Consider the following 23,713-nt stretch of genomic DNA (forward strand, 5'->3'; position numbering starts at 1 on the left):
GTAGACTTAGGTTATTCTGTCTATTCCTACTGCTCCTGAAGTGAGACTGCACAATATTTTTTAAAACCATTTTCCATAAAAGTCTATATCACAGAAGGATAAAAATAAAATATGAACCTGCAGTGAATAATTTACTCATATAATCCACAAGAAAATTTTTATTCCTACTGAGAAGAAAGAGGCTTAATATGTTGAGTAAATACAGCGAACCCAAGCAGGTTTTAGCTAGCAGCTTGAAGTGGCTGATGTTTTTTGGAGGGCGTTCAGAGTCCCAGGTTGATACAATGCTCCCTCCCACAGCTCTGACATATATATAAACGCTGCGATCTCCGCAGCCCACTGCCAGTTCTCTTCGTGGACGGAGTGCAACGGACAGGCAAAAGATGTGTCCTTTCTTACCCTTATTTTCTCTAATCTTGCTCTTTGCTTTTAACTCTGCAGATGCCAATGGTCATTATGACAAGATCTTGGCTCATAGCCGAATCAGGGGTCGGGAACAGGGGTAAGTCAATGGTTTGGTTTTTATAAACCCTCCCCCCCCGCAACTTGTTATATGTACAGTTATACATAAAGTTCTTCATGTATACCTCAGAGTTTCTTTTTTTTTTAACTTATTACGAAGTAATAAGAAAAAGGATAAGACGAGTATTCTGTGATGTACATGTATTTTAAACTTTAAGAATCACTGTCAAATACGTTCAGTTACTCTTGCTTTTTATGAAAGATTAAATCATTTTAATTTAATTAACAAAATGTAACAGAGCTCTGTGTTATGATTCAGTTTATTTGTGCTTTTATTTCCTTCCAGAAATCTGTAGTGAGGTTTCATAATTAAAACATCTGTTTCCTAAGGCTATGGTAATGTGAACAGTTTGCAAATATCTCATGTCTTGTTAAAACAAACTTGCGTATTGTTTCATTTAAATTAACCAAAAATTGAGTAATGGGTAATGTAACTAGCTTTCTGAATTCTTTTAAACAATTTATCTAAATCACTTTTGAATTCTGCATCCCATAAAATATTAAAAAACAATTCATATTTCATAGAATAAATTCAGCTACAGCCTAGCTTTTTAAAATAGTTATCAGGTGAATATAACCAAGTTTTTATAATTTTTTTTTTTTGAAGTGGGTCTTGGCACTTCATCCTACGTCTCAGAGGGAGTTTTGTAACGTTCAAAAGCTCCCTTCCCTTACAGTGGAAATAAGACTACCATCTCTTTAAAAGGGAAAAAACACTTAATACCATGGCAGAGGGTGTTCTAATGTATTACTTTCATTCAGAAATTTAATTTTGCTTTGTGCAGACACGGTGCTTAAAAGTTCATTTTAGCACTCATTAGGAGTCCCTGGCTCCAGTGATTGCTTCTCTAGATTACAGAATCCCCTTCTTTGAGCAAAGTAAAGCTGCTTCTTTTGCCCTCTGACCTCCCAGGGAGCCTTAAGGCTACTCTCACCCCCAAAATGAGCACGTTTGGTTTAAAAAGCAGAGTCTGGTTTAAAAAGGAGCAGGATTAGCCCCTTTAGATATAGTAAGAACACAAATCTTAATGGTGCTTGGATATTCCTATTCGGTTAGCTTTTTATAACACTGGAGTTTACTTTCAGGGATATAAAATTTTTTCTCTTTCCCTCTCACTCTCTTCCACAGATTAGTTTTCCCAGTGATTCAGCAGATGGGATTAAGAAGCAGATTTGTAAAAGGCTAAAATCACATCTTTAAAATCAAATCCACATGTTATTTTGGTAACAGTCTGACTGTAGATATGAAGAACTGGCCATCTTTAGGACATTAACTCTCTTTCCTTCTCTCTACCCTCCAGCCCAAACGTCTGTGCCCTTCAACAGATTTTAGGCACCAAAAAGAAATACTTCAGCACTTGTAGGAACTGGTATCAAGGTGCCATCTGTGGAAAGAAAACGTAAGTCTTGTCTTTTTCATAATGTGCCAGGGCATACATCCATTCTTCTTGAAAATACTCCTCAAAATTATGCGTTTTTTTTTTTTTTTTTTTTTTTTTTAAAGAAAGGCTCACATATGTGAATAAAGAAATTCTCCTGGCATCTCCACCATTACTAGTGGAACTCAGATTTCCCCCTGAACCCATGTGTTCATGGAGGCCAAAAGGAGGTGAATCCCATGGCAATGTGATTTGATGTATAACCTGAACAGAGAATTTCCTTTGTCAGTTCTACTTTTGGTTTTGCCCTCTTTGATCTTAGGCAAGTCAGTTAATTTCTGTGCCTCAGTTTCCTTGTTTCATAAAAAATTGGCCCAGAAGAACAAATTGATCTAAAATATCAGTTTTTGTGGCAATATTTAAAGTTCATCTCCAGTCATTTGGAAAGTATCCAAACGATTCCAGTTTACTTCAGAGTTTTCATCAAAGCTTAAAGTTTCATCTCTTTTTCTAATCCAGTGATCCCTGCCTTAAATTGGCAGTTCCCCAGGAACACACAACAGTGATAGTGGAAGCCTAAAACTATATTTAATGTCTTAATAGTCAAAGGAATGATTAATGATATGTAACTTTAACTTAATTATAAATTTTACTGATTAACTTGGAATTGGGAAACACTGTTTATTACTTAATAAACATATGAGTCAGAATCAACTCGATGGCAACAGGTTAATGGGTTTTCTATTGGTTTGGTCAATCAATAAACATTGGTAGGAAAGAAATACACTCCTGAGCACATGAAGGTTGAGAACTACTCATGTGGTCCAAATCCTTCATTTGACAATGATAGAGCAGAGCATTCTCCATGATAAGTCACTAAAACAGAAAGGTTGTAGATGCCATCCACAGTCAAGGAAAGAATGAAAAAGGCTCCTCCCTGCTTCCTGCTAATTTGGACCCATCCTCAGTGAGGGGTACCTTGAGAATCAGAGAACCTGAAAGAGAACCTGCCTATCACATCATCATTAAACTCGTTACCCTAAATAGAATGGAGGGATTGGAGAATTATTCAAAATATATTTCCAGTCTAAAATATTAGTATAACTACTCAATGTGTAATTACTTAACCTCTTGGAGCTTTAGTTTCTTATTCTGTGAAACATACGTTTAATACCCATGTTATAGAGTTTTCAAGAAGGAAGGCAAAATGAAATCATGAATGTGAAATTGCTAAATTAATATAACTTATACCAATTGCCATTAAAATCAAGCTGCTTTAAACAAACATGTATATGAAAGTGAGAGTTGTGACCAGACCCCTCAGTAAAAATGTGTAGGATTATTATTTCCAAATAAGAAGGGTGCGTGTGAGGCATATAACATTGACTTGACTGTAGCTCCTGGTGGTAACCAGCTCCCTAGACTTTAATTATGTGATCCTGCTGCTCATTCACTGCTTATTGGCTTAACACTGTTTCAATGGTCTTCTTTTTAAAATTCCTATTGGGGTGAAATACAGAACAAAACGTTTGCTATTTCAACCATTTTATGTGTACAATTTAAGGACAATTATGCTCACCGTCTTGTGCAACAAAACATCGCCACTATTCATTTCCAAATTTTTTTCATCACTCTTAATAGAAACAGTATGCCTTCAGCAACAGCTCCCCTTTTCCCCGTCCCGCTCCTGCTAACAGTGCTCTAATAAACTTTTGTCTCTGTGCATTTGCCTAGTCTAGCTGTGATAAATGAGCTCGTACCATACTTGTCCTTTGGTGTCTGACCCATTTCACTCAACATAATGTTTTCTAGGCTTATCTCTTTATGACTGAAGACTATTCCATTGTATGAGTATACCATATTTTGTTGACCCACTCATCTGTGGATAGACACATGGGCTGTTTCTACTTTTCAGCTATTGTGAATAGTGCTGCAGTGAACATTCTTGTGCAAGCATTGATCTTATTTTTCGACCTGGACTTTATTCCTGTCAGTTGCAGATGGTACTGTGAGTCATTCACACATTTATAGTCTTCGTCAGTGGTTACAATGACCTTGGGTATGCTTCAGGCCAGGGCCCCATCAGCAACTTCAAAGCTTTGGGTTCTTTTCTTTTTGTTCTTTATATTCTTGGATAGCATGAGACAAATTTTGAATGTACACTAACGAGACAAGAAGGACTTGCTCTCTGAAATATTTAGGGGTAATTTTTATTGCCTCCTACCTGGAAGTTAGGGAAGTATGATAGAATCTTACTTTAACCAGCTAAATATATTCGAGGCTTGAATAACGCATATGCCAAGATTCTTTCTTGCTTTCCATTAAAGAAAATAAAATCCCCGCTTTGAAGCTTGGCTTTTTTTTCCACCAGAAATATTACAATATACCTTTCTTTAACTATACCTAGCTTATTATCCCCAAGTAGCTTCAGTTTCACAAACAAATCTACACCCATGCCCTGAAATAGATAGAAATGGTAGTTTCAAATTGCCAAAGAGATCGATAATATTGACAGTAAGAATGCCTGCTTACCACCTCTTTACCAGCTACTAAAATTTCCAGAGACATCTTTAGGACTTTAGGTGTCAGTTAACAGAAATGTTCACCTGGTTGAATGGTTGCTTTGGGGATTTGAGGGAAGTAAACGGGCCAGGTCTAATGAAAAAATTAACAATATTACCCACAATATAGATCGGCCTAGCAATATAGCACTCTGGAGACTTACTTTAGAGAATGTCAATGACATTTTCAACTGGCCGTTTCATGAGATTTATTCAGAAATTCATTCAGAGAATGAAGATAAATTTCAGTAATGATTTTTCTTTACTCTCGCTTTGTCCTACTGATCAGATGGAAACATTGAGTATTGTGTCACATAAATGCTTTCCTGAAAAAACTGCTTTCTTGTCTTTAAAATATCAACTCAGATAGCCATATTGTTCAACTAAAAAAAAATATTTATATCAACTGAAATTACTATGAACTGTTTTGGAATTTTATTCTATCTGATGAACTAATTCTCTACATTAAGGCTGATCCTTGAGTTTTATTAGCACGTGTTATAGAAATTTGTGTTAAATTTCTCTTGAATTCACTATTTTACTTTAAGTATAATCAGTCTCTGGACTAAAAATAACATCTTTTTAATTTTTTTTGTTGTACTTTAGATGAAGGTTCACAGAACAAATGAGCTTCTCATTAGACAGTACACGTATTGTTTTAGGATGTTGGTTAACAGCCCCATGACATGTCAACTCTCCCTTCTCAGCCTTGGGTTCCCTATTACCAGCTTTCCTGTCCCCTCTTGCCTTCTAGTCCTTGTCCCAGGGCTGGTGTGCCCCTTTAGTCTAATTTTGTTTTATGGGCCTGTCTAATCTTTGGCTGAAGGGTGAACGTCAGGAGTGGCTTCGTTACTGAGCTGAAAGGGTGTTAAGGGGCCCTACTTGCAGGGTTGCTCCAGTCTCTGTCAGGCCAGCAAGCCTGGTCTTTCTTTTGGAGTTAGAATTTTGTTCTACATTTTCTTCAGCTCTGTCTTGGGCCCTCTATTGTGAGCCCTGTCAGAGCAGTCAGTGGTGGTAGCTGGGCACCATCTCATTGTACTGGACTCAGTCTGGTGGAGGCTGTGGTAGATGTGGTCCATTAGTCCTTTGGACTAGTCTTTCCCTTGTGTCTTTAGTTTTCTTCATTCTTCCTTGCTTCAGAAGGGGTGAGACCTGTGGAGTATTTTAGATGGCCACTCACGGGCTTTTAAGATTGCTGATGAAAATAGCATCTTCTTGAATACTGTACTTTGATAACTTAAATCAAATTGATTTAAATTGTTTATTCAAATTTACAAATGTTTGTAAAACTAAATAGAAGATTTTAAAGGTGCTCTGTAATCTGATAAAATCAGTTCAAACCAAAAACAGCATGATTTACTTTAATTAGCAAGTATATCACATTTTATTCATTTGAAATGGGTTACTGTACTTTCTGATGTTTCTAGTAAGCTTATATTAATCAATAACTCTAGCTATTTATAGTTTCAAATGCATTATTTTGAGATTCACAACTACCCTGTGAGCAGGTATTGCAGTTACTATATCTAAATAGCTGCGGAAATTGGGGTTCAAATTGATTAAATGACTTGCTCAAGGTCACGTATCTACCAAGTCGCAGAACTGGGATGCAAACTCTGTTTTTCTGGCTCTAGATCTTGGGACTTTTCCACAATGCTTCGACACTGTAGAGAGAAATCAAACTAATTTGAATATCTTGGAACCGTAAACAAACAAACTGATTTCTGGACTCTCAATAAATAGATCATGGCAATAAGTTATATGTTTAGCTAAATTTATATCAAAATGTATCTTATTTTGTTCCCCACTTAAATATTAATTTTCTTCCAATGTACAGGACTGTGTTATATGAATGTTGCCCTGGCTACATGAGAATGGAAGGAATGAAAGGCTGCCCAGCAGGTAATATCTCAATTACTGAATTAGACGAGGAACTTGTCTTATTGAGGAAAAAGAGCTGAGGTAGTTTGTGCAGAAGCCAATTATTTGTGTATTGTGTGTGTGTGCGAGTGTAGGAGAGTGTGTGTGTGAGTGTGTGTATGAGTGTAGGTGAGTGTGTGTGAGTGTAGGTGAGCATGTGAGTGAGTGTAGGTGAGTGTGTGTGAGTGCGTGTATGAGTGTAGGTGAGTGTGTGTGAGTGAGTGTAGGTGAGTGTGTGTGAGTGCATGTATGAGTGTAGGTGAGTGTGGGTGTAGGTGAGTGTGTTTCTGAGTGTAGATGAGTGTGTGAGTGAGTGTAGGTGAGTGTGTGAGTGTAGGTGAGTGTGTGTGTGAGTGTAGGTGAGTGTGTGTGAGTGTGTGTGTGAGTGAGTGTGAGAGTGAGGGAGAGTATGTGTGTGAGAATGGGAGTGAGTGTGTTTAGCACTACAATAAATCCAGGATCTATTCCCACACATGATGTGTTATCCGAAAATTTATTGCGGTGACAAAATATTAAAACGTTGCTTAAATCCTGGAAGCTGGTCAACACAACTTGGATGATCACAGTCATAAATTTAAATTCAACTTCCCTTCAAGAATAATAATTCCCCCATGAGATCTATTTCTTTGAACTTGTTTAGAAACAAGTAGCTGACTGCTTGGCAAGACATTATCTTCTCTAGTCGAACAGCCTTCTGTTATAATGTTCTTCATATTGAAATTTGGCTAAGGTAACTGCCAAATAGAGGAAAAAAAAATAGTTCATCTATTTCCTCTTTGAAATAACAGCCATTCAAATATTTAATGCCAATTATTATGCCCCTGTTCCAACTAATCTTTCTCCCCAGTTGGAATTTTCTCTTCTCTGCGCTAATCATCCCCAGTTCTTCTAATGTCACATGGACTCTGGAGCCCTCACTGCTATGAGCACCATCTCATAGACAGTCTCTAGTTCAGTCATCTTCCTGAATGTGATCTCAGACTGCTGTCTACAACCCATGTGGGTCTGAACAACAGAGAGGATATTTAGACAAATACCTTACTTTTTGGATTGGAGTCCTCGGGTGGTGTAAACAGTTAATGCGGTCGACTGCTAATGAAACTGTTTCACGCACCCACTCACCCACCTACACCCACACACACACGCACGCGCGCACACACACACTTCGGTTAATGTCATTGGTAACCATGTTGTATTATTAGCTCACATGGTGCTTACAATAATTAAAATTGACTATAGGTCATTTCTACTTGAATTCCATTGAGCGGAGTCTCTCTCTAGGATTTTTTTGTAACTTAAGTTTAGGACTTGAGTTACATTTTAACTTTGTTAGTTTTGACTCATTTTCCTCATTCTTTTGAGGTCTTTTTAATTCCTGATTTTATAATTCAGTTTATTTGTTGCCTCATCTAGTCTTGGGGTAGTCACAAATGTAATAACCCATTGCTCCCATGATATTATCCAACTTACATTAATTTTTAAATCTTAAAGAGTCAGAGACAAAAACAAGTTGGCTGTGCCATACTAGAGACATTTCTCTGGGTAGACATTAATACTTCTTTTGAAGTGCAACACAGGTCCTCTGGGAGTGTTGGATGTTTTGATTTAGTTCCTTCATGAAATTATGATGAAAAGGAGCAGGCCTACACATCTCTTTTAGGGATCCAAATGCTATAAACTTTATATCCCTATACCTAACAGCATCATGTGATGAATAGCGTCAAGCTAACATGACAAATAATTATTGCCCTTGCCGTTCTCAGTGAGAAGTGAAGACCATCGTATTTTTTCAAATGAAAGAACCGGAGATATTTATAATAGTAATAACTGAACTATTATTGACATATCAAAATTCAGACCTAAATTGATGATAATTTAAAATGTTTCCCTCAGCATGAAGGATAATATGAAATAACAGTTTTTAATCTTATTATTTAGCACTCAAAGGCAACTTTCATATGAAGTTGATGATTCATAAAATTTTAGTGCTAAATTTATCAGTTAAGTGTATCAAAATCCTTAGTGTGAAGTTTAAATGTGAAATAATATACTGGACCCACTATCCTAAACCCTTACTAATTTGTTGATTATTTCAGTTCTGCCTATTGACCACGTCTATGGTACCTTGGGCATTGTGGGGGCCACCACAACACAACGCTACTCAGATGTCTCCAAACTGAGGGAAGAGATAGAAGGAAAGGGGTCATTCACCTACTTTGCACCAAGTAACGAGGCTTGGGAGAACTTGGATTCGGTGATTATTTTTGTTATAGTTACTGTTATTTCATTTTAATTGATTTATTTACTTAAATATTAATGAAAATTTTTATATCTTTCTATTGTGCTTGTGGAAACCCTGGTGCTGCAGTGGTTAAGAGCTATGGCTGCTAACCAAAAGGTTGGCAGTTCGAATCCACCAGGTGCTCCTTGGAAACTCTATGGGGCAGTTGTACTCTGTCCTATAGGGTTGCTATGAGTCGGAATTGACTTGACAGCAACCCTTTTTTTATTTTTGTTTTTTTGGTTTATTGTGCTTATGTGAGGAAATATAACAAGATGAGCTATTGGGGGAAGGAGCAAACATTTTAATACATCCATAAATAAAAGAACTTCCTAGCAGGCTCATAGACTAATAAAAATAAAAGCAATAAAAAGTGAACTTAAAGGGTCACTTATTATTATTCTTCTTTGTTGTTGTGAAGAAATATATATGTTAGATGACATACCTAATAGAAAGATTAGGAGCCTGCTGCAGTTTCAAATCTATATTAAGCTATATTGCATACCAAAACAAACAAAAAAAATGCATAGACATATTTAATTATATATTTTAATTATATTAAATATATATAGCTGTTCATAAATTGATGGATTTATAAACATGCTTGGAGATTTATATGAAATGTATACGATACATTTGATTTTCAGATTTTTTTGAGTAAGTTGATTTATAACACACTAAATTATTACTCAATTTTTAAATCTGTAAAACCTTCTACTTGATTTGAAGATGACTTGATAATTGCTCCTGGAGCCAAACAATACTTAGGAAAATTTAGGCAGATTCCTCTAGATATTGTCTTGCTATGTCAACTGCATGTTTAACTGCTTGCATGGTAGAACTCTCTCTTCTAGCTGTCTTTCTCCACATCTCTGACCACCTCTCTGTTCCTTTTGCTAACTCCTCTTCTTTCTTGGGAGTCACTGAGTGGTGAAAATGGGTAAGTGCTTAGCTACTAACCAAAGTGTTGGCAGTTCAAATCCACCCAAAGGTGCCTCAGAAGAAAGGCCTGGCCATCTACTTCCAAAAGATCACAGCTGTTGAAAACCCTATGGAACACAATTCTACTCTAACACCCATGGGTGACCATGAACAGGAATTGACTTGATGGCAACTGGTTTGGTTTTTTGTTCTTCTTTCTTGCCTTAAGAATGTTGTTAATTGTCGTTGAGTTGGCTCTGACTTATGGCATCCTTATGCCTTAAAAATAGGCCTTGTCAAAGTCTCTGCTAGGAACTCAACCTGCTCTTTTTATGCACTTCTGATGGCTTCAACTATCACTTAAGTGCATATAAAGGTGAAATTTGCATTTCTTGAACTGTACTTCTTTCTCCTTGGAACCCCAGAAGAATATTTCTAAAGCTTATCTTAATATTTTTCCTTGAATATATCATCTGCATATTAAATAAAAGTTACCTAAATTATATGTCACTTTCTTTATCCCAATAAACAATTGCTTTTCTGCTGTCTTTGCTTCCATAATTAACAGTGTCAGTCATGCAATGTTCAGACTTGAAAATTGCTGGTCATCTTTACCTCCCCTTTCTCCAATTCTTTGAACCTACTGTTAGCCGTATCTCATGTTTTATCTGAAGTGACAGAATCACCTCCTAGCTACTACTCTCAATTCTGCTTTGTATTACTACCAGATTAACCTTCTCAAGGCAGAGTTCTAATCATTGTATTTCCATGCCATAGAATCTTCAATGGATCTCATAGCCCATTTAGTTTACTCCTTATTCAGTGGTGTAGTGGTTAAGAGCTCGGCTGCTAACCAAAAAAGGTTGGCAGTTCAAATCCACCAGCTGCTCCTTGGAAACCCGTGGGGCAGTTCTACTCTGTCCTATAGGGTTGCTACGAGTCAGAACCTACTCGACGGCACCTAACAACAACAACCTTACCCAGCCCTTAAAGTCTTCCTGAATATTGTCCCGTATACCTTTCTAAATTTCTATTAATGTTACCTGATAAATATAAAAATACATGCTGCCAAGCTGGACCACTTTTGTTCTCCCAGTAGTGACCATGTGTCAGCAACTGGACTTAGAATACACACCCAATCCACCTGTTTAAATCCATCTGCTGCTCAATGCTTACCCCCAAAACTGCTTTAAGGAAAGCAGGCCTTCGTCATTTGACTGCTGAAAGCATTTTTTCTCCGTCTGTCAATATCTTACTATGTGTATTTTTATCTGCTGCTATATGATAAGCACTTCAGAGGAAGAGACTTTACCTTACTTATCATTGTACTTCCTGTAGCATCCAGTGCAGTATAATATAGGGCATGGTATTGGATAGATTAAATATTACAGGATGATCGAATTCTTGAATCTATTATAAAATAAATATAAAACCTTTTTAAAACTCAAATATCATATGCACATATAATGTCTTTTTTGTTTTATTTACCACTCAAAGATATTTTACAGATCTGGCAATTTCATACCCCACTAAGCTTTTACTGTACGTCAAGCTTGTCTCCTCATCAACACATTCATTTAATACAATTTGTTGTGCCCCTAATAATGTCCAAGCACTCTATCAGATTCATTATTCTTTACAGAATACCTGAATTTTAAAAATTCCTTAATCAATTGAAACAATATGACTTTAAGTTATTTATGTCAATTTTAGTTGACCATTTGGATAATGCCATGAGAAAGTAACAGGAGAGTAGAAAAAAATGTGATTCTAAGATCTTTAATAATTAATCACAATAAAGTAAATGTCACTTTCTTTTTCCCTAGGATGTCCGTAGGGGTTTGGAGAGCAATGTAAATGTGGAATTATTGAATGCTTTACATAGTCACATGGTTAATAAGAGGATGTTGACCAAAGACTTAAAAAATGGCATGATTATTCCTTCGATGTATAACAACCTGGGGCTTTTCATTAACCATTATCCTAATGGGGTAAGTTTCATTAATATAAGTCAGCTTCTGAATAATCTCTCTCTTGATTTTTTGTGCCTTTTATATAATGTTCAAAGGATAATAAAGTGTAGTGAGAACAGTATAAATGGGTACCATGACTCTCCTCCAGATCTAGGACATTAAAGTTTCCAAATCAGTGCCTGATCTCTCCTGAAGAGTCACTGTGAGACAGAAACTAAACTAACAGTAACAGTTCACTCACATTAAACTTAGATGTTCTTAAAGAGAAATTTTTAGTAGTTAATGTGTTTAAATATATATCCAAAAAAAAAAAAAAAATCAGAGAATGTATGTTATTCTCCTGATAGGGGTTCTTATGTTTGGAGGAGTCTTTGTGGGAAACCACCCACAGGACCATAAGGCTCTTTCAAAAGTCAGATTTCCAGGGAAAAAGAGGGTCAGTGATGAGGCGAAATTTGAAAAAGAATTGAATGTATTTACGCAATAATTGTTTCTCTCAGAATTTATTTTAGGACTAATTAGACTTCTTTATACCTACATTAGAAATAGTCTGTGACTATCTCTATAAAAGAAATAGAAAAATAAAAGCAACGATTATTGCTTTTGAAAGAGCAAGTGAAAATAATGTTTGTGCCTTATCTTTTCAAATATGTTAAGTGTAACTAGGATTCTCACCTGGTTTCATTGTCTCTTACAGCTTCTTTTTCAGACCTAGTAATTTGTAAGTCTTCACCCTTAGCATTGCCATTCAGAATGCCAAGTCATTCATGTTACATCTACCAGGACAAATGAAAAACAGGGAAGGGTCTGGCACTGTCAGTTATCACTGGATAGCTCTGATTTTTACCCTTTGATTTTCTCAAACTAATTATAATTTTTGAATTATAGGTTGTCACCGTTAACTGTGCTCGTATCATCCATGGGAACCAGATTGCGACCAATGGTGTTGTGCATGTCATTGACCGCGTCCTCACACAAATTGGCACCTCCATCCAGGACTTCATTGAAGCAGAAGATGACCTCTCCTCTTTTAGGGTGAGGACAAGACCTAACAGCAGATCCTTCGCAGTTATTAAAACTCCTCCTCTTTCTCTGTTGAAATCTAAGAACAAGAACAATGCTATTACATAAATCTGGCAAAAATGCAACAAATATATTTCTTGAAATAAAATTATTTCATTTTACACAGGAAAAATCATCTTGTGTAAAATAATATTTATGTGGATGTGACAGATACAGAATGGTTAGTTATGTGACTATATGTACTTAGTGCCTTTAGAACATGTTCATTTCAGCTATCGCTGTAGTCACATAAATGCTGGCAGAATTCCCATTCCTGCAGGTATGATTTGTGGAAAATTGGAAAACATGTAGTTATTTGTGCCAAAAAGGAATGTTTTAAAGCTCTAACAAGGACAAACTTCTATAGTGAAGGAATCAACTCCCAAAGGTCAGTCTAAAGCTGTGTGTTGTCATTTTCTTTTGGATTTTAAGGTGTAAGCTTCTAAAAAGCAGATTTGTGTTTCAGGCAGCTGCCATTACATCGGATATACTGGAGACCCTCGGAAGAGATGGTCACTTCACGCTCTTTGCTCCAACCAATGAAGCTTTTGAGAAACTCCCACGAGGGGTCCTAGAAAGGATCATGGGAGACAAAGTGGCTTCTGAAGGTACTGAACTGTCTTTGCCTTTGAGACATCTCCTAGAATCCCAGGAAGAAAAGGAAATTCTGAAAGAGACTCACTCATGCCAATGTTATTAGCTTTGATAAGCAAAGACAAAGAAAAGATTTTATTCTGAGGTCAACAATAAAAATCTTAAAAATTAAAGAGCAAGCAGGGTGTAGTCCTTAAATAGTGAGAATACCCTAAAGGTCACATTGTTTTGGTGTACTACTTTCAAGTAAATAAGTAGCAGATATTGAAAAGGATGAGCAGCTAATGCAAAATACTGCTTAGGTGTTTTGGAATAGACATAACTAACAAAGTCTGTGAGCGGTGCAAATGGCTAATGCGCTTGGCTGTTAACCGAAAGGTTAGAGTTAGAATCCACCTAAAGGCACCTCAAAAGGAAGGCCTGGTAATCTATTTCTGAAAGATTAGAGCCATTGAAAAGTGTATGGAGCACAGTCCTACTCTGGAACATATGAAGTTGCCATGAGTTGGAATCAACTCGGCTATTACTAACAGATAATTTTTCAGGTCTTCTGAAACAGCAATTCTTATTGCTTCCATATCATTATGCTTCATTATATTTCATTATGGTGGCTGGCTTGATCTACCAGATACAGTTTAACTTTCCGGTACTATACAAATAATTTCCTGAAGCTGATCTTCACTTCTTTCCATTTCCTATTGAGTTGAATTGTTTCTGTTGTGTAGTTGATGGCGGGGGGGGGAGGGGAAGAAATTCCTAGAACCTAAGCGATTAGAATTTAAAAACTCCTAATCAGTCCTTAGGTCTTAGATATTTATCGAATGTCTTAGTCATACCTAGTTCCACAGTGAAGTGCATCTTTTAAGGAAAAATTTCATTTCCCGTGATCTGAAGGTTGCTTTTCTCTTCTTGTTGCCAGCTCTGATGAAGTATCACATCTTAAACACCCTCCAGTGCTCCGAGGCCATTATGGGCGGGGCAGTCTTTGAGACCCTGGAAGGAAACACCATTGAAATCGGCTGCAATGGTGACAGCATAACTGTAAATGGAATTAAAATGGTGAACAAAAAAGATATTGTTACAAATAATGGTGTCATCCATTTGATTGATCAGGTCCTAATTCCTGATTCTGGTGAGCAACAGTTTCATGTTCTTCTCCTTACTATTATTTATTATGGTGCCTGAAGAGTGTGTCTCAGTAAGTGCATGGAATATGGATGTGCAGAACGAGGAGTGGGATGGTGGCACCAACACAAGAGAAGCTGTGAGCCAGGTACTAGGTCATCAGGCTGTGTAGCCATGGACATTCCACAAATGGAACTTTGGCTTTCCAGGGGTTTTGAGGGCTAATATTTATAAACCACCACGCATCTGTCAGGTTGTTGTACTATGATAGCTTGACATGATGCTGGAAGCTATACCACTGGTATTTCAAATGCCAGCAGGGTCATCCATGATAGACAGGTTTCAGCAGAGCTTCTAGACTAGGAAGAAAAGCCTGGTGATCTACTTCTGAAAATTAGCCAGTGAAAATCCTAGGGATCACAACAGAGCATTGTCTGATATAGTACTGAAAGATGAGGCTGTAACAACGGACTTCAACATACCAACGATCATAAAGATAGTGCAGGACTAGGCAACGTTTGGTTCTGTTGTTGATGGGGTGGCCATGAGTCAGAGCTGACTCGATGGCAACCAACAACAGCACCAACATTTATAAAGGTCTTCACAGTGAAGGGAGTTTTTCTTGGGTAAACAAAAAGGAAAGGTACAACCAAATAGCTTTGGGTAAATGAAAGAGCTGTGACACTCACAAGGGTAGAGACAGATGAGAGGTGAGCAATAGAGGATTAAAGAAAATGGAAAATAGTAAGAAAGAAAGATATTCTCCTTCTGAAATTCCTCATGGTTATCAACCCTAAAAAAGGAAGGCTGGAACTCTTTTTCTAACATGTTGATGTTGCAATAAATAGCTTATAATGTTAGAAAGCAGCCAAGAATTGGTTTACTACTTTTATGATGATAATAATAACACTGATGACATTGACGGGGTGGTGATGGTTTATTTTACAGCCAAGCAAGTTATTGAGCTGGCTGGAAGTCAGCAAACCACTTTCACAGACCTTGTGGCCCAGTTAGGCTTGGCATCTTCTCTGAGGCCAGAGGGAGAGTACACTTTGCTGGCGCCTGTGAATAATGCGTTTTCTGGTACGTCCTGGACTTTGTTGTTCCTCCTCCTACCACAAGCTTTTACTTCTTGATGACCATTTGCAATAAGAAATAATAGACGTTTTACCAGGTGTTGATAAATTTCTGCACAGGCTACGTATACAACGTGTTAGGACTATGTTGTCTGTTCTAAGCTGTACTTCATTTCAAACAATTATAATGAATAATAACCTATATGGAGTGAAAATTTGTGATAATGGGAATTCAGTTATTCTATAAATATAGTCATATCTCCAATACACATATGGATGGGTATATTAATAAATATTAAGAAAAGTACATCTAATTTGTTTATTTGACACCAATATAATAATATTTCGGAATAAATAGGCATATTTTGTACCTCAGAATTTGGAAGGTAAGTATGCTAAATTATAAATAAAAAATGACAGACTATCACACACTTCATATTACTATGTGACATGTTATTAAAAACATTTCATTTATTTAAGGAGTGTTTAGGCTGATGCAATCTGTCACTTTTCTGGAAAAAAATATTTCAGATAGACATGTTTAAATTGTTAGCAAAATTTTTCAAAAAAAAGGCAAGGATAACCTTTTTGTACATTTTCCAAATGCTAAATTATGAGATAGAAAATTATTTGTTAGTAAAAAAACGCAAATTCCTGGGAATGCTATTTTTCTGTTTGTTGTAAAGATGCCCGTGTATGTCGGTACTAACCCACCTTTAAGAGGTTGTGTGCTTTCTCTTTCCAAAAATAAAGACGAGTTTATTAATGATTCATCAATAGTGAATCTATTGATTATCCAATTGTCAGAAATGATTGATGTGGCTAATTGATATCTAAATGACAGAAAAAACCTTTGCCAGCAGTAGGGTTTAGCTGTTGACAATGACCACCACAAGAGTATGTAGCCCTTACAGAGATTAAATCTATTGTTTAGATTGATAGTCATTTGACATAACAGGTCATAGAGTTTCCAATTGGTAATTAGAATTTTTAGCCTTAAGCATTTAGTTTACTCATACGTTATATGAGAGAAACCCAGATCCTTAATATCAGTAGTACCCATGAATTATCCGTTTTCATAATTTTCTGTTATAAGGAAAATTTTAATACTTTCTAAATATAATAATGCTGTCTCTTAATTTATTTATAGATGACACTCTGAGCATGGATCAGCGCCTTCTTAAGTTAATTTTGCAGAACCACATATTGAAAGTAAAAGTTGGCCTTAATGAGCTTTACAATGGACAAAAACTTGAGACCATTGGAGGCAAACAACTCAGAGTCTTTGTGTATCGTACAGTAAGTGAATCACAGCTAAATATCAAACGATAGGCACTTGCCAAAGAATACTGTTACAACAACATTTCTCAGAACTTTTTAAAGTAATTTTTATTGTGCTTTAAGTGGAACTTTACAAATCAAGTCAGCCTCTCACACAAAAACCCATATACACCTTGCTACACACACCCAATTACTCTCCCCCTAATGAGACAGCCCACTCCCTCCCTCCACTCTCTCTTTTTATGTACATTTCGCCAGCTTCTAACCCCTCTACCCTCTCATCTCCCCTCCAGGGAGGAGATGCCAACATAGTCTCAAGCGTCCACCTGATCCAAGAAGCTCACTCCTCACCAGCATCTCTCTCCAACCCATTGTCCAGTCCAATCCATGTCTGAAGAGTTGGCTTCAGGAATGGTTCCTGTCCTGGGGCAACAGAAGGTCTTGGGTTCATGACCACTAGGGTCCTTCCAGTCTCAGTCAGACCATTAAGTCCGGTCTTATGAGAATTTGTGGTCTGCATCCCACTGCTCTCCTGCTCCCTCATGGTTTCTCTGCTGTGTTCCCTGTCAGGGCTGTCATCGGTTGTAGCCAGGCACCATCTAGTTCTTCTGGTCTCAGGATGATGTAGTCTCTGGTTCATGTGGCCCTTTCTATCTCTTGGGCTCGTAATCGCCTTGTGTCCTTGGTGTTCTTCATTCTCCTTTGATCCAGGTGGGTTGAGACCAAGTGATGCATCTTAGATGGCTGCTTGCTAGAGTTTAAGACCCCAGGCACTACTCTTCAAAGTGGGATGCAGAATGTTTCCTTAATAGATTTTATTATGCCAATTGACTTAGAAGTCCCCTGAAAACATGGTCCCCACACCCCTGCCCATGCTACACTGGCCTTCAAAGTATTCAGTTTATTCCGGAAACTTCTTTGCTTTTGGTTTAGTCCAATTGTGTTGACCTCCGCTGTATTGCGTGCTGTCTTTCCCTTCACCTAAAGTAGTTCTTATCTACTATCTAATCAGTGAATACCCCTCTCCTACTCTCCCTCCCTCGCCCCTCTCGTAACCACAAAAGAAGGTTTTCTTCTCAGGTTAAACTATTTCTCAAGTTCTTATAATAGTGGTCTTATCCATTACTGGTCCTTTAGCAACTGACTAATTTCACTCAGTATAATGCCTTCCAGATTCCTCCATGTTATGAAATGTTTCCCAGATTCCTCACTGTTCTTTATTGATGCGTAGTATTCCATTGTGTGAATATTCCATAATTTATCCATTCATCCATCCATTGTTGGGTACCTTGGTTGCTTCCATTTTTTGCTATTGTAAACAGTGCTGCAATAAACATGGGTGTGCATATATCTGTTCTTGTAAAGGCTCTTAAATCTCTAGGATATATTCCCAGGAGCGGGATTGCTGTATCCGATGGTAGTTCTATTTCTAGCTTTTTAAGGAAGTGCTAAATCGATTTCCAAAGTGGTTGTACCATTTTACATTCCCACCAGCCGTGTATAAGTGTTCCAATCTCTCCAAAGCCTCTCCAACATTTATTATTTTGTGTTTTTTGTATTAATGCCCCCATTATTGGAGTGAGATGAAATCTCATTGTAGTTTTGATGTGCATTTCTCTAATGGCTAACGATCGTGAACATTTCCTCATGTATCTGTTAGCTACCTGAATGTCTTCTTTAGTGATGTGTCTATTCATATCTTTTGCCCATTTTTTAATTGGGTTATTTGTCTTTTTGCAGTTGAGTTTTTGCAGTATCATGTAGATTTTAGAGATTAGGCACTAATCAGAAATGTCATAGCTAAAAACTTTCTCCCAGTCTGTAGGTAGTTTTTTTACTCTTTTGGTGAAGTCTTTGGATGAGCATAGGTGTTTGGTTTTTAGGAGCTCCCGGTTATCTAGTTTTTCTTCTACATTCTTTAAAATGTTTTGTATACTCTTCATGCCATATATTAGGGCTCTTAACATTGTCCCTATTTTTTCTTCCATGATCTTTATCGTCTTAGATTTTATATTTAGGTCTTTGATCCATTTTGAGTTAGTTTTTGTGCATGGAGTGAGGCATGGGTCTTGTTTCATTTTTTTTGCAGATGGATATGTGGTTATGCCAGTACCATTTGTTAAAAAGACTTTCTTTTCCCCATTTAACTGTTTTGGAGACTTTGTCAAATATCAACTGCTCAAATGTGGATGGATTTATGTCTGGATTCTCAATTCTGTTCCATTGGTCCATGTATCTGTTGTTGTACCAGTACCAGGCTGTTTTGACTACTGTGGTGGTATAATAGGCTCTAAAATCAGGTAAAGTAAGGCCTCCCACTTTGTTGTTTTTCAGTAATGCCTTATTTATCCAGGGCCTCTTTTCCTTCCATATGAAGTTGGTGATTTGTTTCTCCATCTCCTTAAAGAATGTCTTTGGCTAAAATGATAAAGATCATGGAAGGAAAAATAGGGACAACGTTAGGAGCCCTAATACAAGGCATAAGCAGAATACAAAACATTACCAAAAATGATGAAGAGAAACCAGATAACTGGGAGCTCCTAAAAATCAAACACCTATGCTCATCTAAAGACTTCACCAAAAGAGTAAAAAGACCACCTACAGACTGGGAAAGAATTTTCAGCTGTGACATCTCCGACCAGAGCCTGATCTCTAAAATCTATATGATTCTGTCAAAACTCAACAACAAAAAGACAAACAACCCATTCAAAAAGTGGGCAAAGGATATGAACACGCACTTCACTAAAGAAGATATTCAGGCAGCTAACAGATACATGAGAAAATGCTCTCGATCATTAGCCATTAGAGAAATGCAGATTAAAACTACGATGAGATTCCATCTCACACCAGCAAGGCTGGCATTAATCCAAAAAACACAAAATAATAAATGTTGGAGAGGCTGCGGAGAGATTGGAACTCTTATACACTGCTGGTGGGAAGGTACAATGGTACAACCACTTTGGAAATCTATCTGGCATTATCTTAAACAGTTAGAAATAGAACTACCATACAACCCAGAAATCCCACTTCTCGGAATATACCCCAGAGAAATAAGAGCCTTCACAGGAACAGATATATGCACACCCATGTTTATTGCAGCTCTGTTTACAATAGCAAAAAGCTGAAAGCAACCAAGGTGTCCATCGATGGATGAATGGTTAAATAATTATGGTACATTCCCACAATGGAATACTACGCATCGATAAACAACAGTGACAAATCTGTGAAACATTTCATAACATGGTGGAACCTGGACGGCATTATGCTAAGCAAAATTAGTCAGAGGCAAAAGGACAAATATTGTATAAGACCACTATTATAAGATCTTGAGAAATAGTATAAACTGAGAAGAACACATACTTTTGTGGTTACGAGGGGGGGAGGGAGGGAGGGTGGGAGAGGGTTTTTTACTGATTAGTTAGTAGATAAGAACTACTTTAGGTGAAGGGAAGGACAATACTCAATACAGGGAAGGTCAGCTCAACTGGACTGGACCAAAAGCAAAGAAGTTTCCGGGATAAACTGAATGCTTCAAAGGTCAGCGGAGCAAGGGTGGGGGTTTGGGGACTATGGCTTAAGGGAACTTCTAAGTCAATTGGCAAAATAATTCTATTTTGAAAACATTCTGCATCCCACTTTGAAATGTGGTGTCTGGGGTCTTAAATGCTAACAAGCGGCCATCTAAGATGCATCAATGGGTCTCAACCCACCTGGATCAAAGGAGAATGAAGAACACCAAGGTCACACGATAACTATGAGCCCAAGAGACAGAAAGGGCCACATGAACCAGAGACTTACGTCATCCTGAGACCAGAAGAACTAGTTGGTGCCCGGCCACAACGGATGACTGCCCTGACAGGGAGCACAACAGAGAATCCCTGAGGGAGCAGGAGATCAGTGGGATGCAGACCCCAAATTCTCACAAAAATACCATACTTAATGGTCTGACTGAGACTAGAGGAATCCTGGCGGTCATGGTCCCCAAACCTTCTGTTGGCCCAGGACAGGAACCATTCCCGAAGACAACTCATCAGACATGGAAGGGACTGGACAGTGGGTAAGAGAGAGATGCTGATGAGTGAGCTACTTGTATCAGGTGGACACTTGAGACTGTGTTGGCATCTCCTGTCTGGAGGGAGGATGGGAGGGTAGTGAGGGTTGGAAGCTGGCAAAATTATCACAAAAGGAGAGACTGGAATAGCTGACTCATTAGGGGGAGAGCAAGTGGGAGTATGGAGTAAGGTGTATATAAACTTATATGTGACAGACTGACTTGATTTGTAAACGTTCACTTGAAGCTCAATAAAAATTAAAAAAAAAAAAAAGAATGTCCTTGGGATTTGGATCAGAATTGCATTAAATGTATAGATCGCTTTTGGTGGAGTAGATATTTTTATAATGTTAAGTCTTCTTATCCATGAGCAAGGTATGTTCTTCCACTTTTGTAAGTCTCTTTCGGTTTCTTGCAGAAGTGTTCTGTAGTTTTCTTTGTATAAGTCTTTTACATCTCTGGTAAGATTTTTTCCTAAGTATTTTATCTTCTTCGGGGCTACTGTAAATGGCATTGATTTGGTGATTTCCTCTTCGATGTTCTTTTTGTTGGTGTAGAGGAATCCAACTGATTTTTGTATGTTTATCTTGTATCCCAATACTCTGCTGGACTCTTCCATTACATTCAGTAGTTTTCTGGAAGATTCCTTAGGGTTTTCTCTGTATAGGATCATTTCATCTGCAAATAAACCACTGCCATCTGCAAATAAACCCAAAAAACGGTTTTTACTTTAATTCTTCCTTACCAATCTGCATGCCCTTTATTTCTTTATCTAGCCTAATTGCTCTGGCTAGGACTTCCAGCATGTTGAATAAGAGTGGTGAAAAAGGGCATCCTTGTCTGGTTCTGGATCTCAAGGGGAATGTTTTCAGGCTCTCTCCATTTAGGGTGTTGGTTGTTGGCTTTGTATAGATGCCCTTTATTATGTTGAGAAATCCTTCTATTCCTATTTTGCTGAGAGTTTTTATCATGATGAGTGTTGAACTTTCTCAAATGCCTTTTCTGCATCAATTGATAAAATCATGTGATTCTTGTCTTTTGTTTTATTTATGTGGTGGATTACATTAATTGTTTTTCTAATGTTGAACCATCCCTGCATACTTGGTACAAATCCCACTTGGTCATGGTGAATTATTTTTTGATATGTTGTTGAATTCTATTGGCTAGAATTTTGTTGAGGATTTTTGCATCTATGTTCATGAGGGATAGAGGTCTATAATTTTCTTTTCTTGTGGTGTGTTTACCTGGTTTTGGTATCAGGGATACGGTGGCTTCATAGAATGAGTTTGGTAGTATTACGTCCTTTTCTATGCTCTGAAATACCTTTAGTGGTAGTGGTGCTAACTCTTCCCTGAGAGTTTGGTGGAACTCTGCAATGAAGCTGATGGACAGGGCTTTTTTTTTGGTTGGGAGTTTTTTGATTACCTTTGCAATCTCTTTTTTTTTTGTTATGGGGCTATTTAGTTGTTCTACCTCTGTTTTTGTTAGTTTAGGTAGGTAGTGTGTTTCTAGGAATTCAACCATTTCTTTTAGGTTTTCAATTTGAGTATAGTTTGTCATAGTAATCTGATATGATTCTTTTAATTTCAGTTGGGTCTGTTGTAATATCGCCCATCTCATTTCTTATTCTGGTTATTTGCTTCCTCTCTTGTTTTTCTTTTGTCAGTTTGGCCAGTGGTTTATCAATTTTGTTGTTTTTTTTTAAAAAAAAAAGCAGCTATTGGTCTTGTTAATTCTTTCAATCGTTTTTGTGTTTTCTATTTCATTTTGTTCAGCTCTAATTTTCATTATTTGTTTTCTTCTGGTGCCTGTGGGTTTCTTTTGTTGCTCTCTTTCTATTTGTTCAAGTTGTAGGGATAATTCTTTGATTTTGGCCCTTTCTTCTTTTTGGATGTGTGCATTTATTCACAGAAATTGGCCTCTGAGCACTGCTTTTGCTGTGTCCCAAAGGTTCTGATAGGAAGTGTTTTCATTCTCATTGGATTCTCTGAATTTCTTTATTCCATAATTAATGTCTTCTATAATCCAGTCTTCTTTGAGCAGGGTATTGTTCAGTTTCCAAGTGTTTGATTTCTTTTCCCTGCTTTTCCTGTTATTGATTTCCACTTTTGTGGCCTTATGGTCAGTGAAGATGCTTTGTAATATTTCAATGTTTTGGATTCTGCTAAGGCTTGCTTTATGACCTAATATGTGGTCTATTCTAGAGAATGTTCCATGTGCACTAGAAAAGAAAGTATAGTCGGTTGTTGTTGTGTGGAGTGTTCTGTGTATGTCTACGAGGTCAAGTTGGTTGATTGTGGCATTTAGATCTTCCGTGTCTTTATTGAGCTTCTTTCTGGATGTCCTGTCCTTCACCAAAAGTGCTGTGTTGAAGTCTCCTGCTATTATTGTGGAGCCGTCTATCTCACTTTTCAATGCTGATAGAGTTTGTTTTATGTATCTTGCAGCCCTGTCATTGGGTGCATAAATATTTAATATGGTTATATCTTCTTGGCGTATTGTCCCTTTAATCATTATATAGTGTCCTTCCTTATCCTTTCTGATGGATTTAACTTTAAAGCCTATTTGGTCCGAAATTAATATTGCCACTCCTGGTCTTTTTTGATTGTTGTTTGCTTTATATATTTTTTTGCCATCCTTTGAGTTTTTGTTTGTTTGTGTCTCTAAGGTGTGCCTCTTGTAGGCAGCATATAGATGGATCCTGTTTTTCAATCTATTCTGCCACTCTCTTGTCTCTTTATTGGTGCATTTAGGCCATTTACATTCAGGGTAATTATGAATTTAGTGCTACCATTTTGATGTCTTTTTGTGTGTGTTGACAGTTTCTTTTTCCCACTTGATTTTATGTGCTCAGTAGATTTTCTTTATATATTGCCCTTTCCCCATATTTGTTGTTGTTGATTTTGTTTCTGCTGAGTCTGTATTTTTCCCTTGTATTTTATTTTGATGAGTAGGATAGTTAGTCAC

General features: G+C 37.3%; 1 protein-coding gene across 1 annotated transcript in view; it reads left to right on the plus strand.

Moving 5' to 3' along the window:
* The first annotated feature begins 203 nt into the window (after positions 1-203).
* The window catches only part of POSTN (periostin), a 47,606-nt gene continuing 24,096 nt past the window's right edge, over positions 204-23,713 (plus strand). Inside the window, exons 1-10 of the mRNA XM_003412642.3 lie at positions 204-502; positions 1,824-1,922; positions 6,300-6,364; positions 8,479-8,636; positions 11,411-11,575; positions 12,446-12,592; positions 13,086-13,227; positions 14,133-14,345; positions 15,287-15,421; positions 16,565-16,713. Coding sequence (XP_003412690.1) covers positions 384-502; positions 1,824-1,922; positions 6,300-6,364; positions 8,479-8,636; positions 11,411-11,575; positions 12,446-12,592; positions 13,086-13,227; positions 14,133-14,345; positions 15,287-15,421; positions 16,565-16,713 — 1,392 coding nt within the window. The 5' untranslated portion in view covers positions 204-383. The remainder of the gene's footprint in view (positions 503-1,823; positions 1,923-6,299; positions 6,365-8,478; positions 8,637-11,410; positions 11,576-12,445; positions 12,593-13,085; positions 13,228-14,132; positions 14,346-15,286; positions 15,422-16,564; positions 16,714-23,713) is intronic.

Source organism: Loxodonta africana, chromosome 17 (assembly GCF_030014295.1).
Source record: "Loxodonta africana isolate mLoxAfr1 chromosome 17, mLoxAfr1.hap2, whole genome shotgun sequence".
NCBI lineage: Eukaryota > Metazoa > Chordata > Mammalia > Proboscidea > Elephantidae > Loxodonta > Loxodonta africana.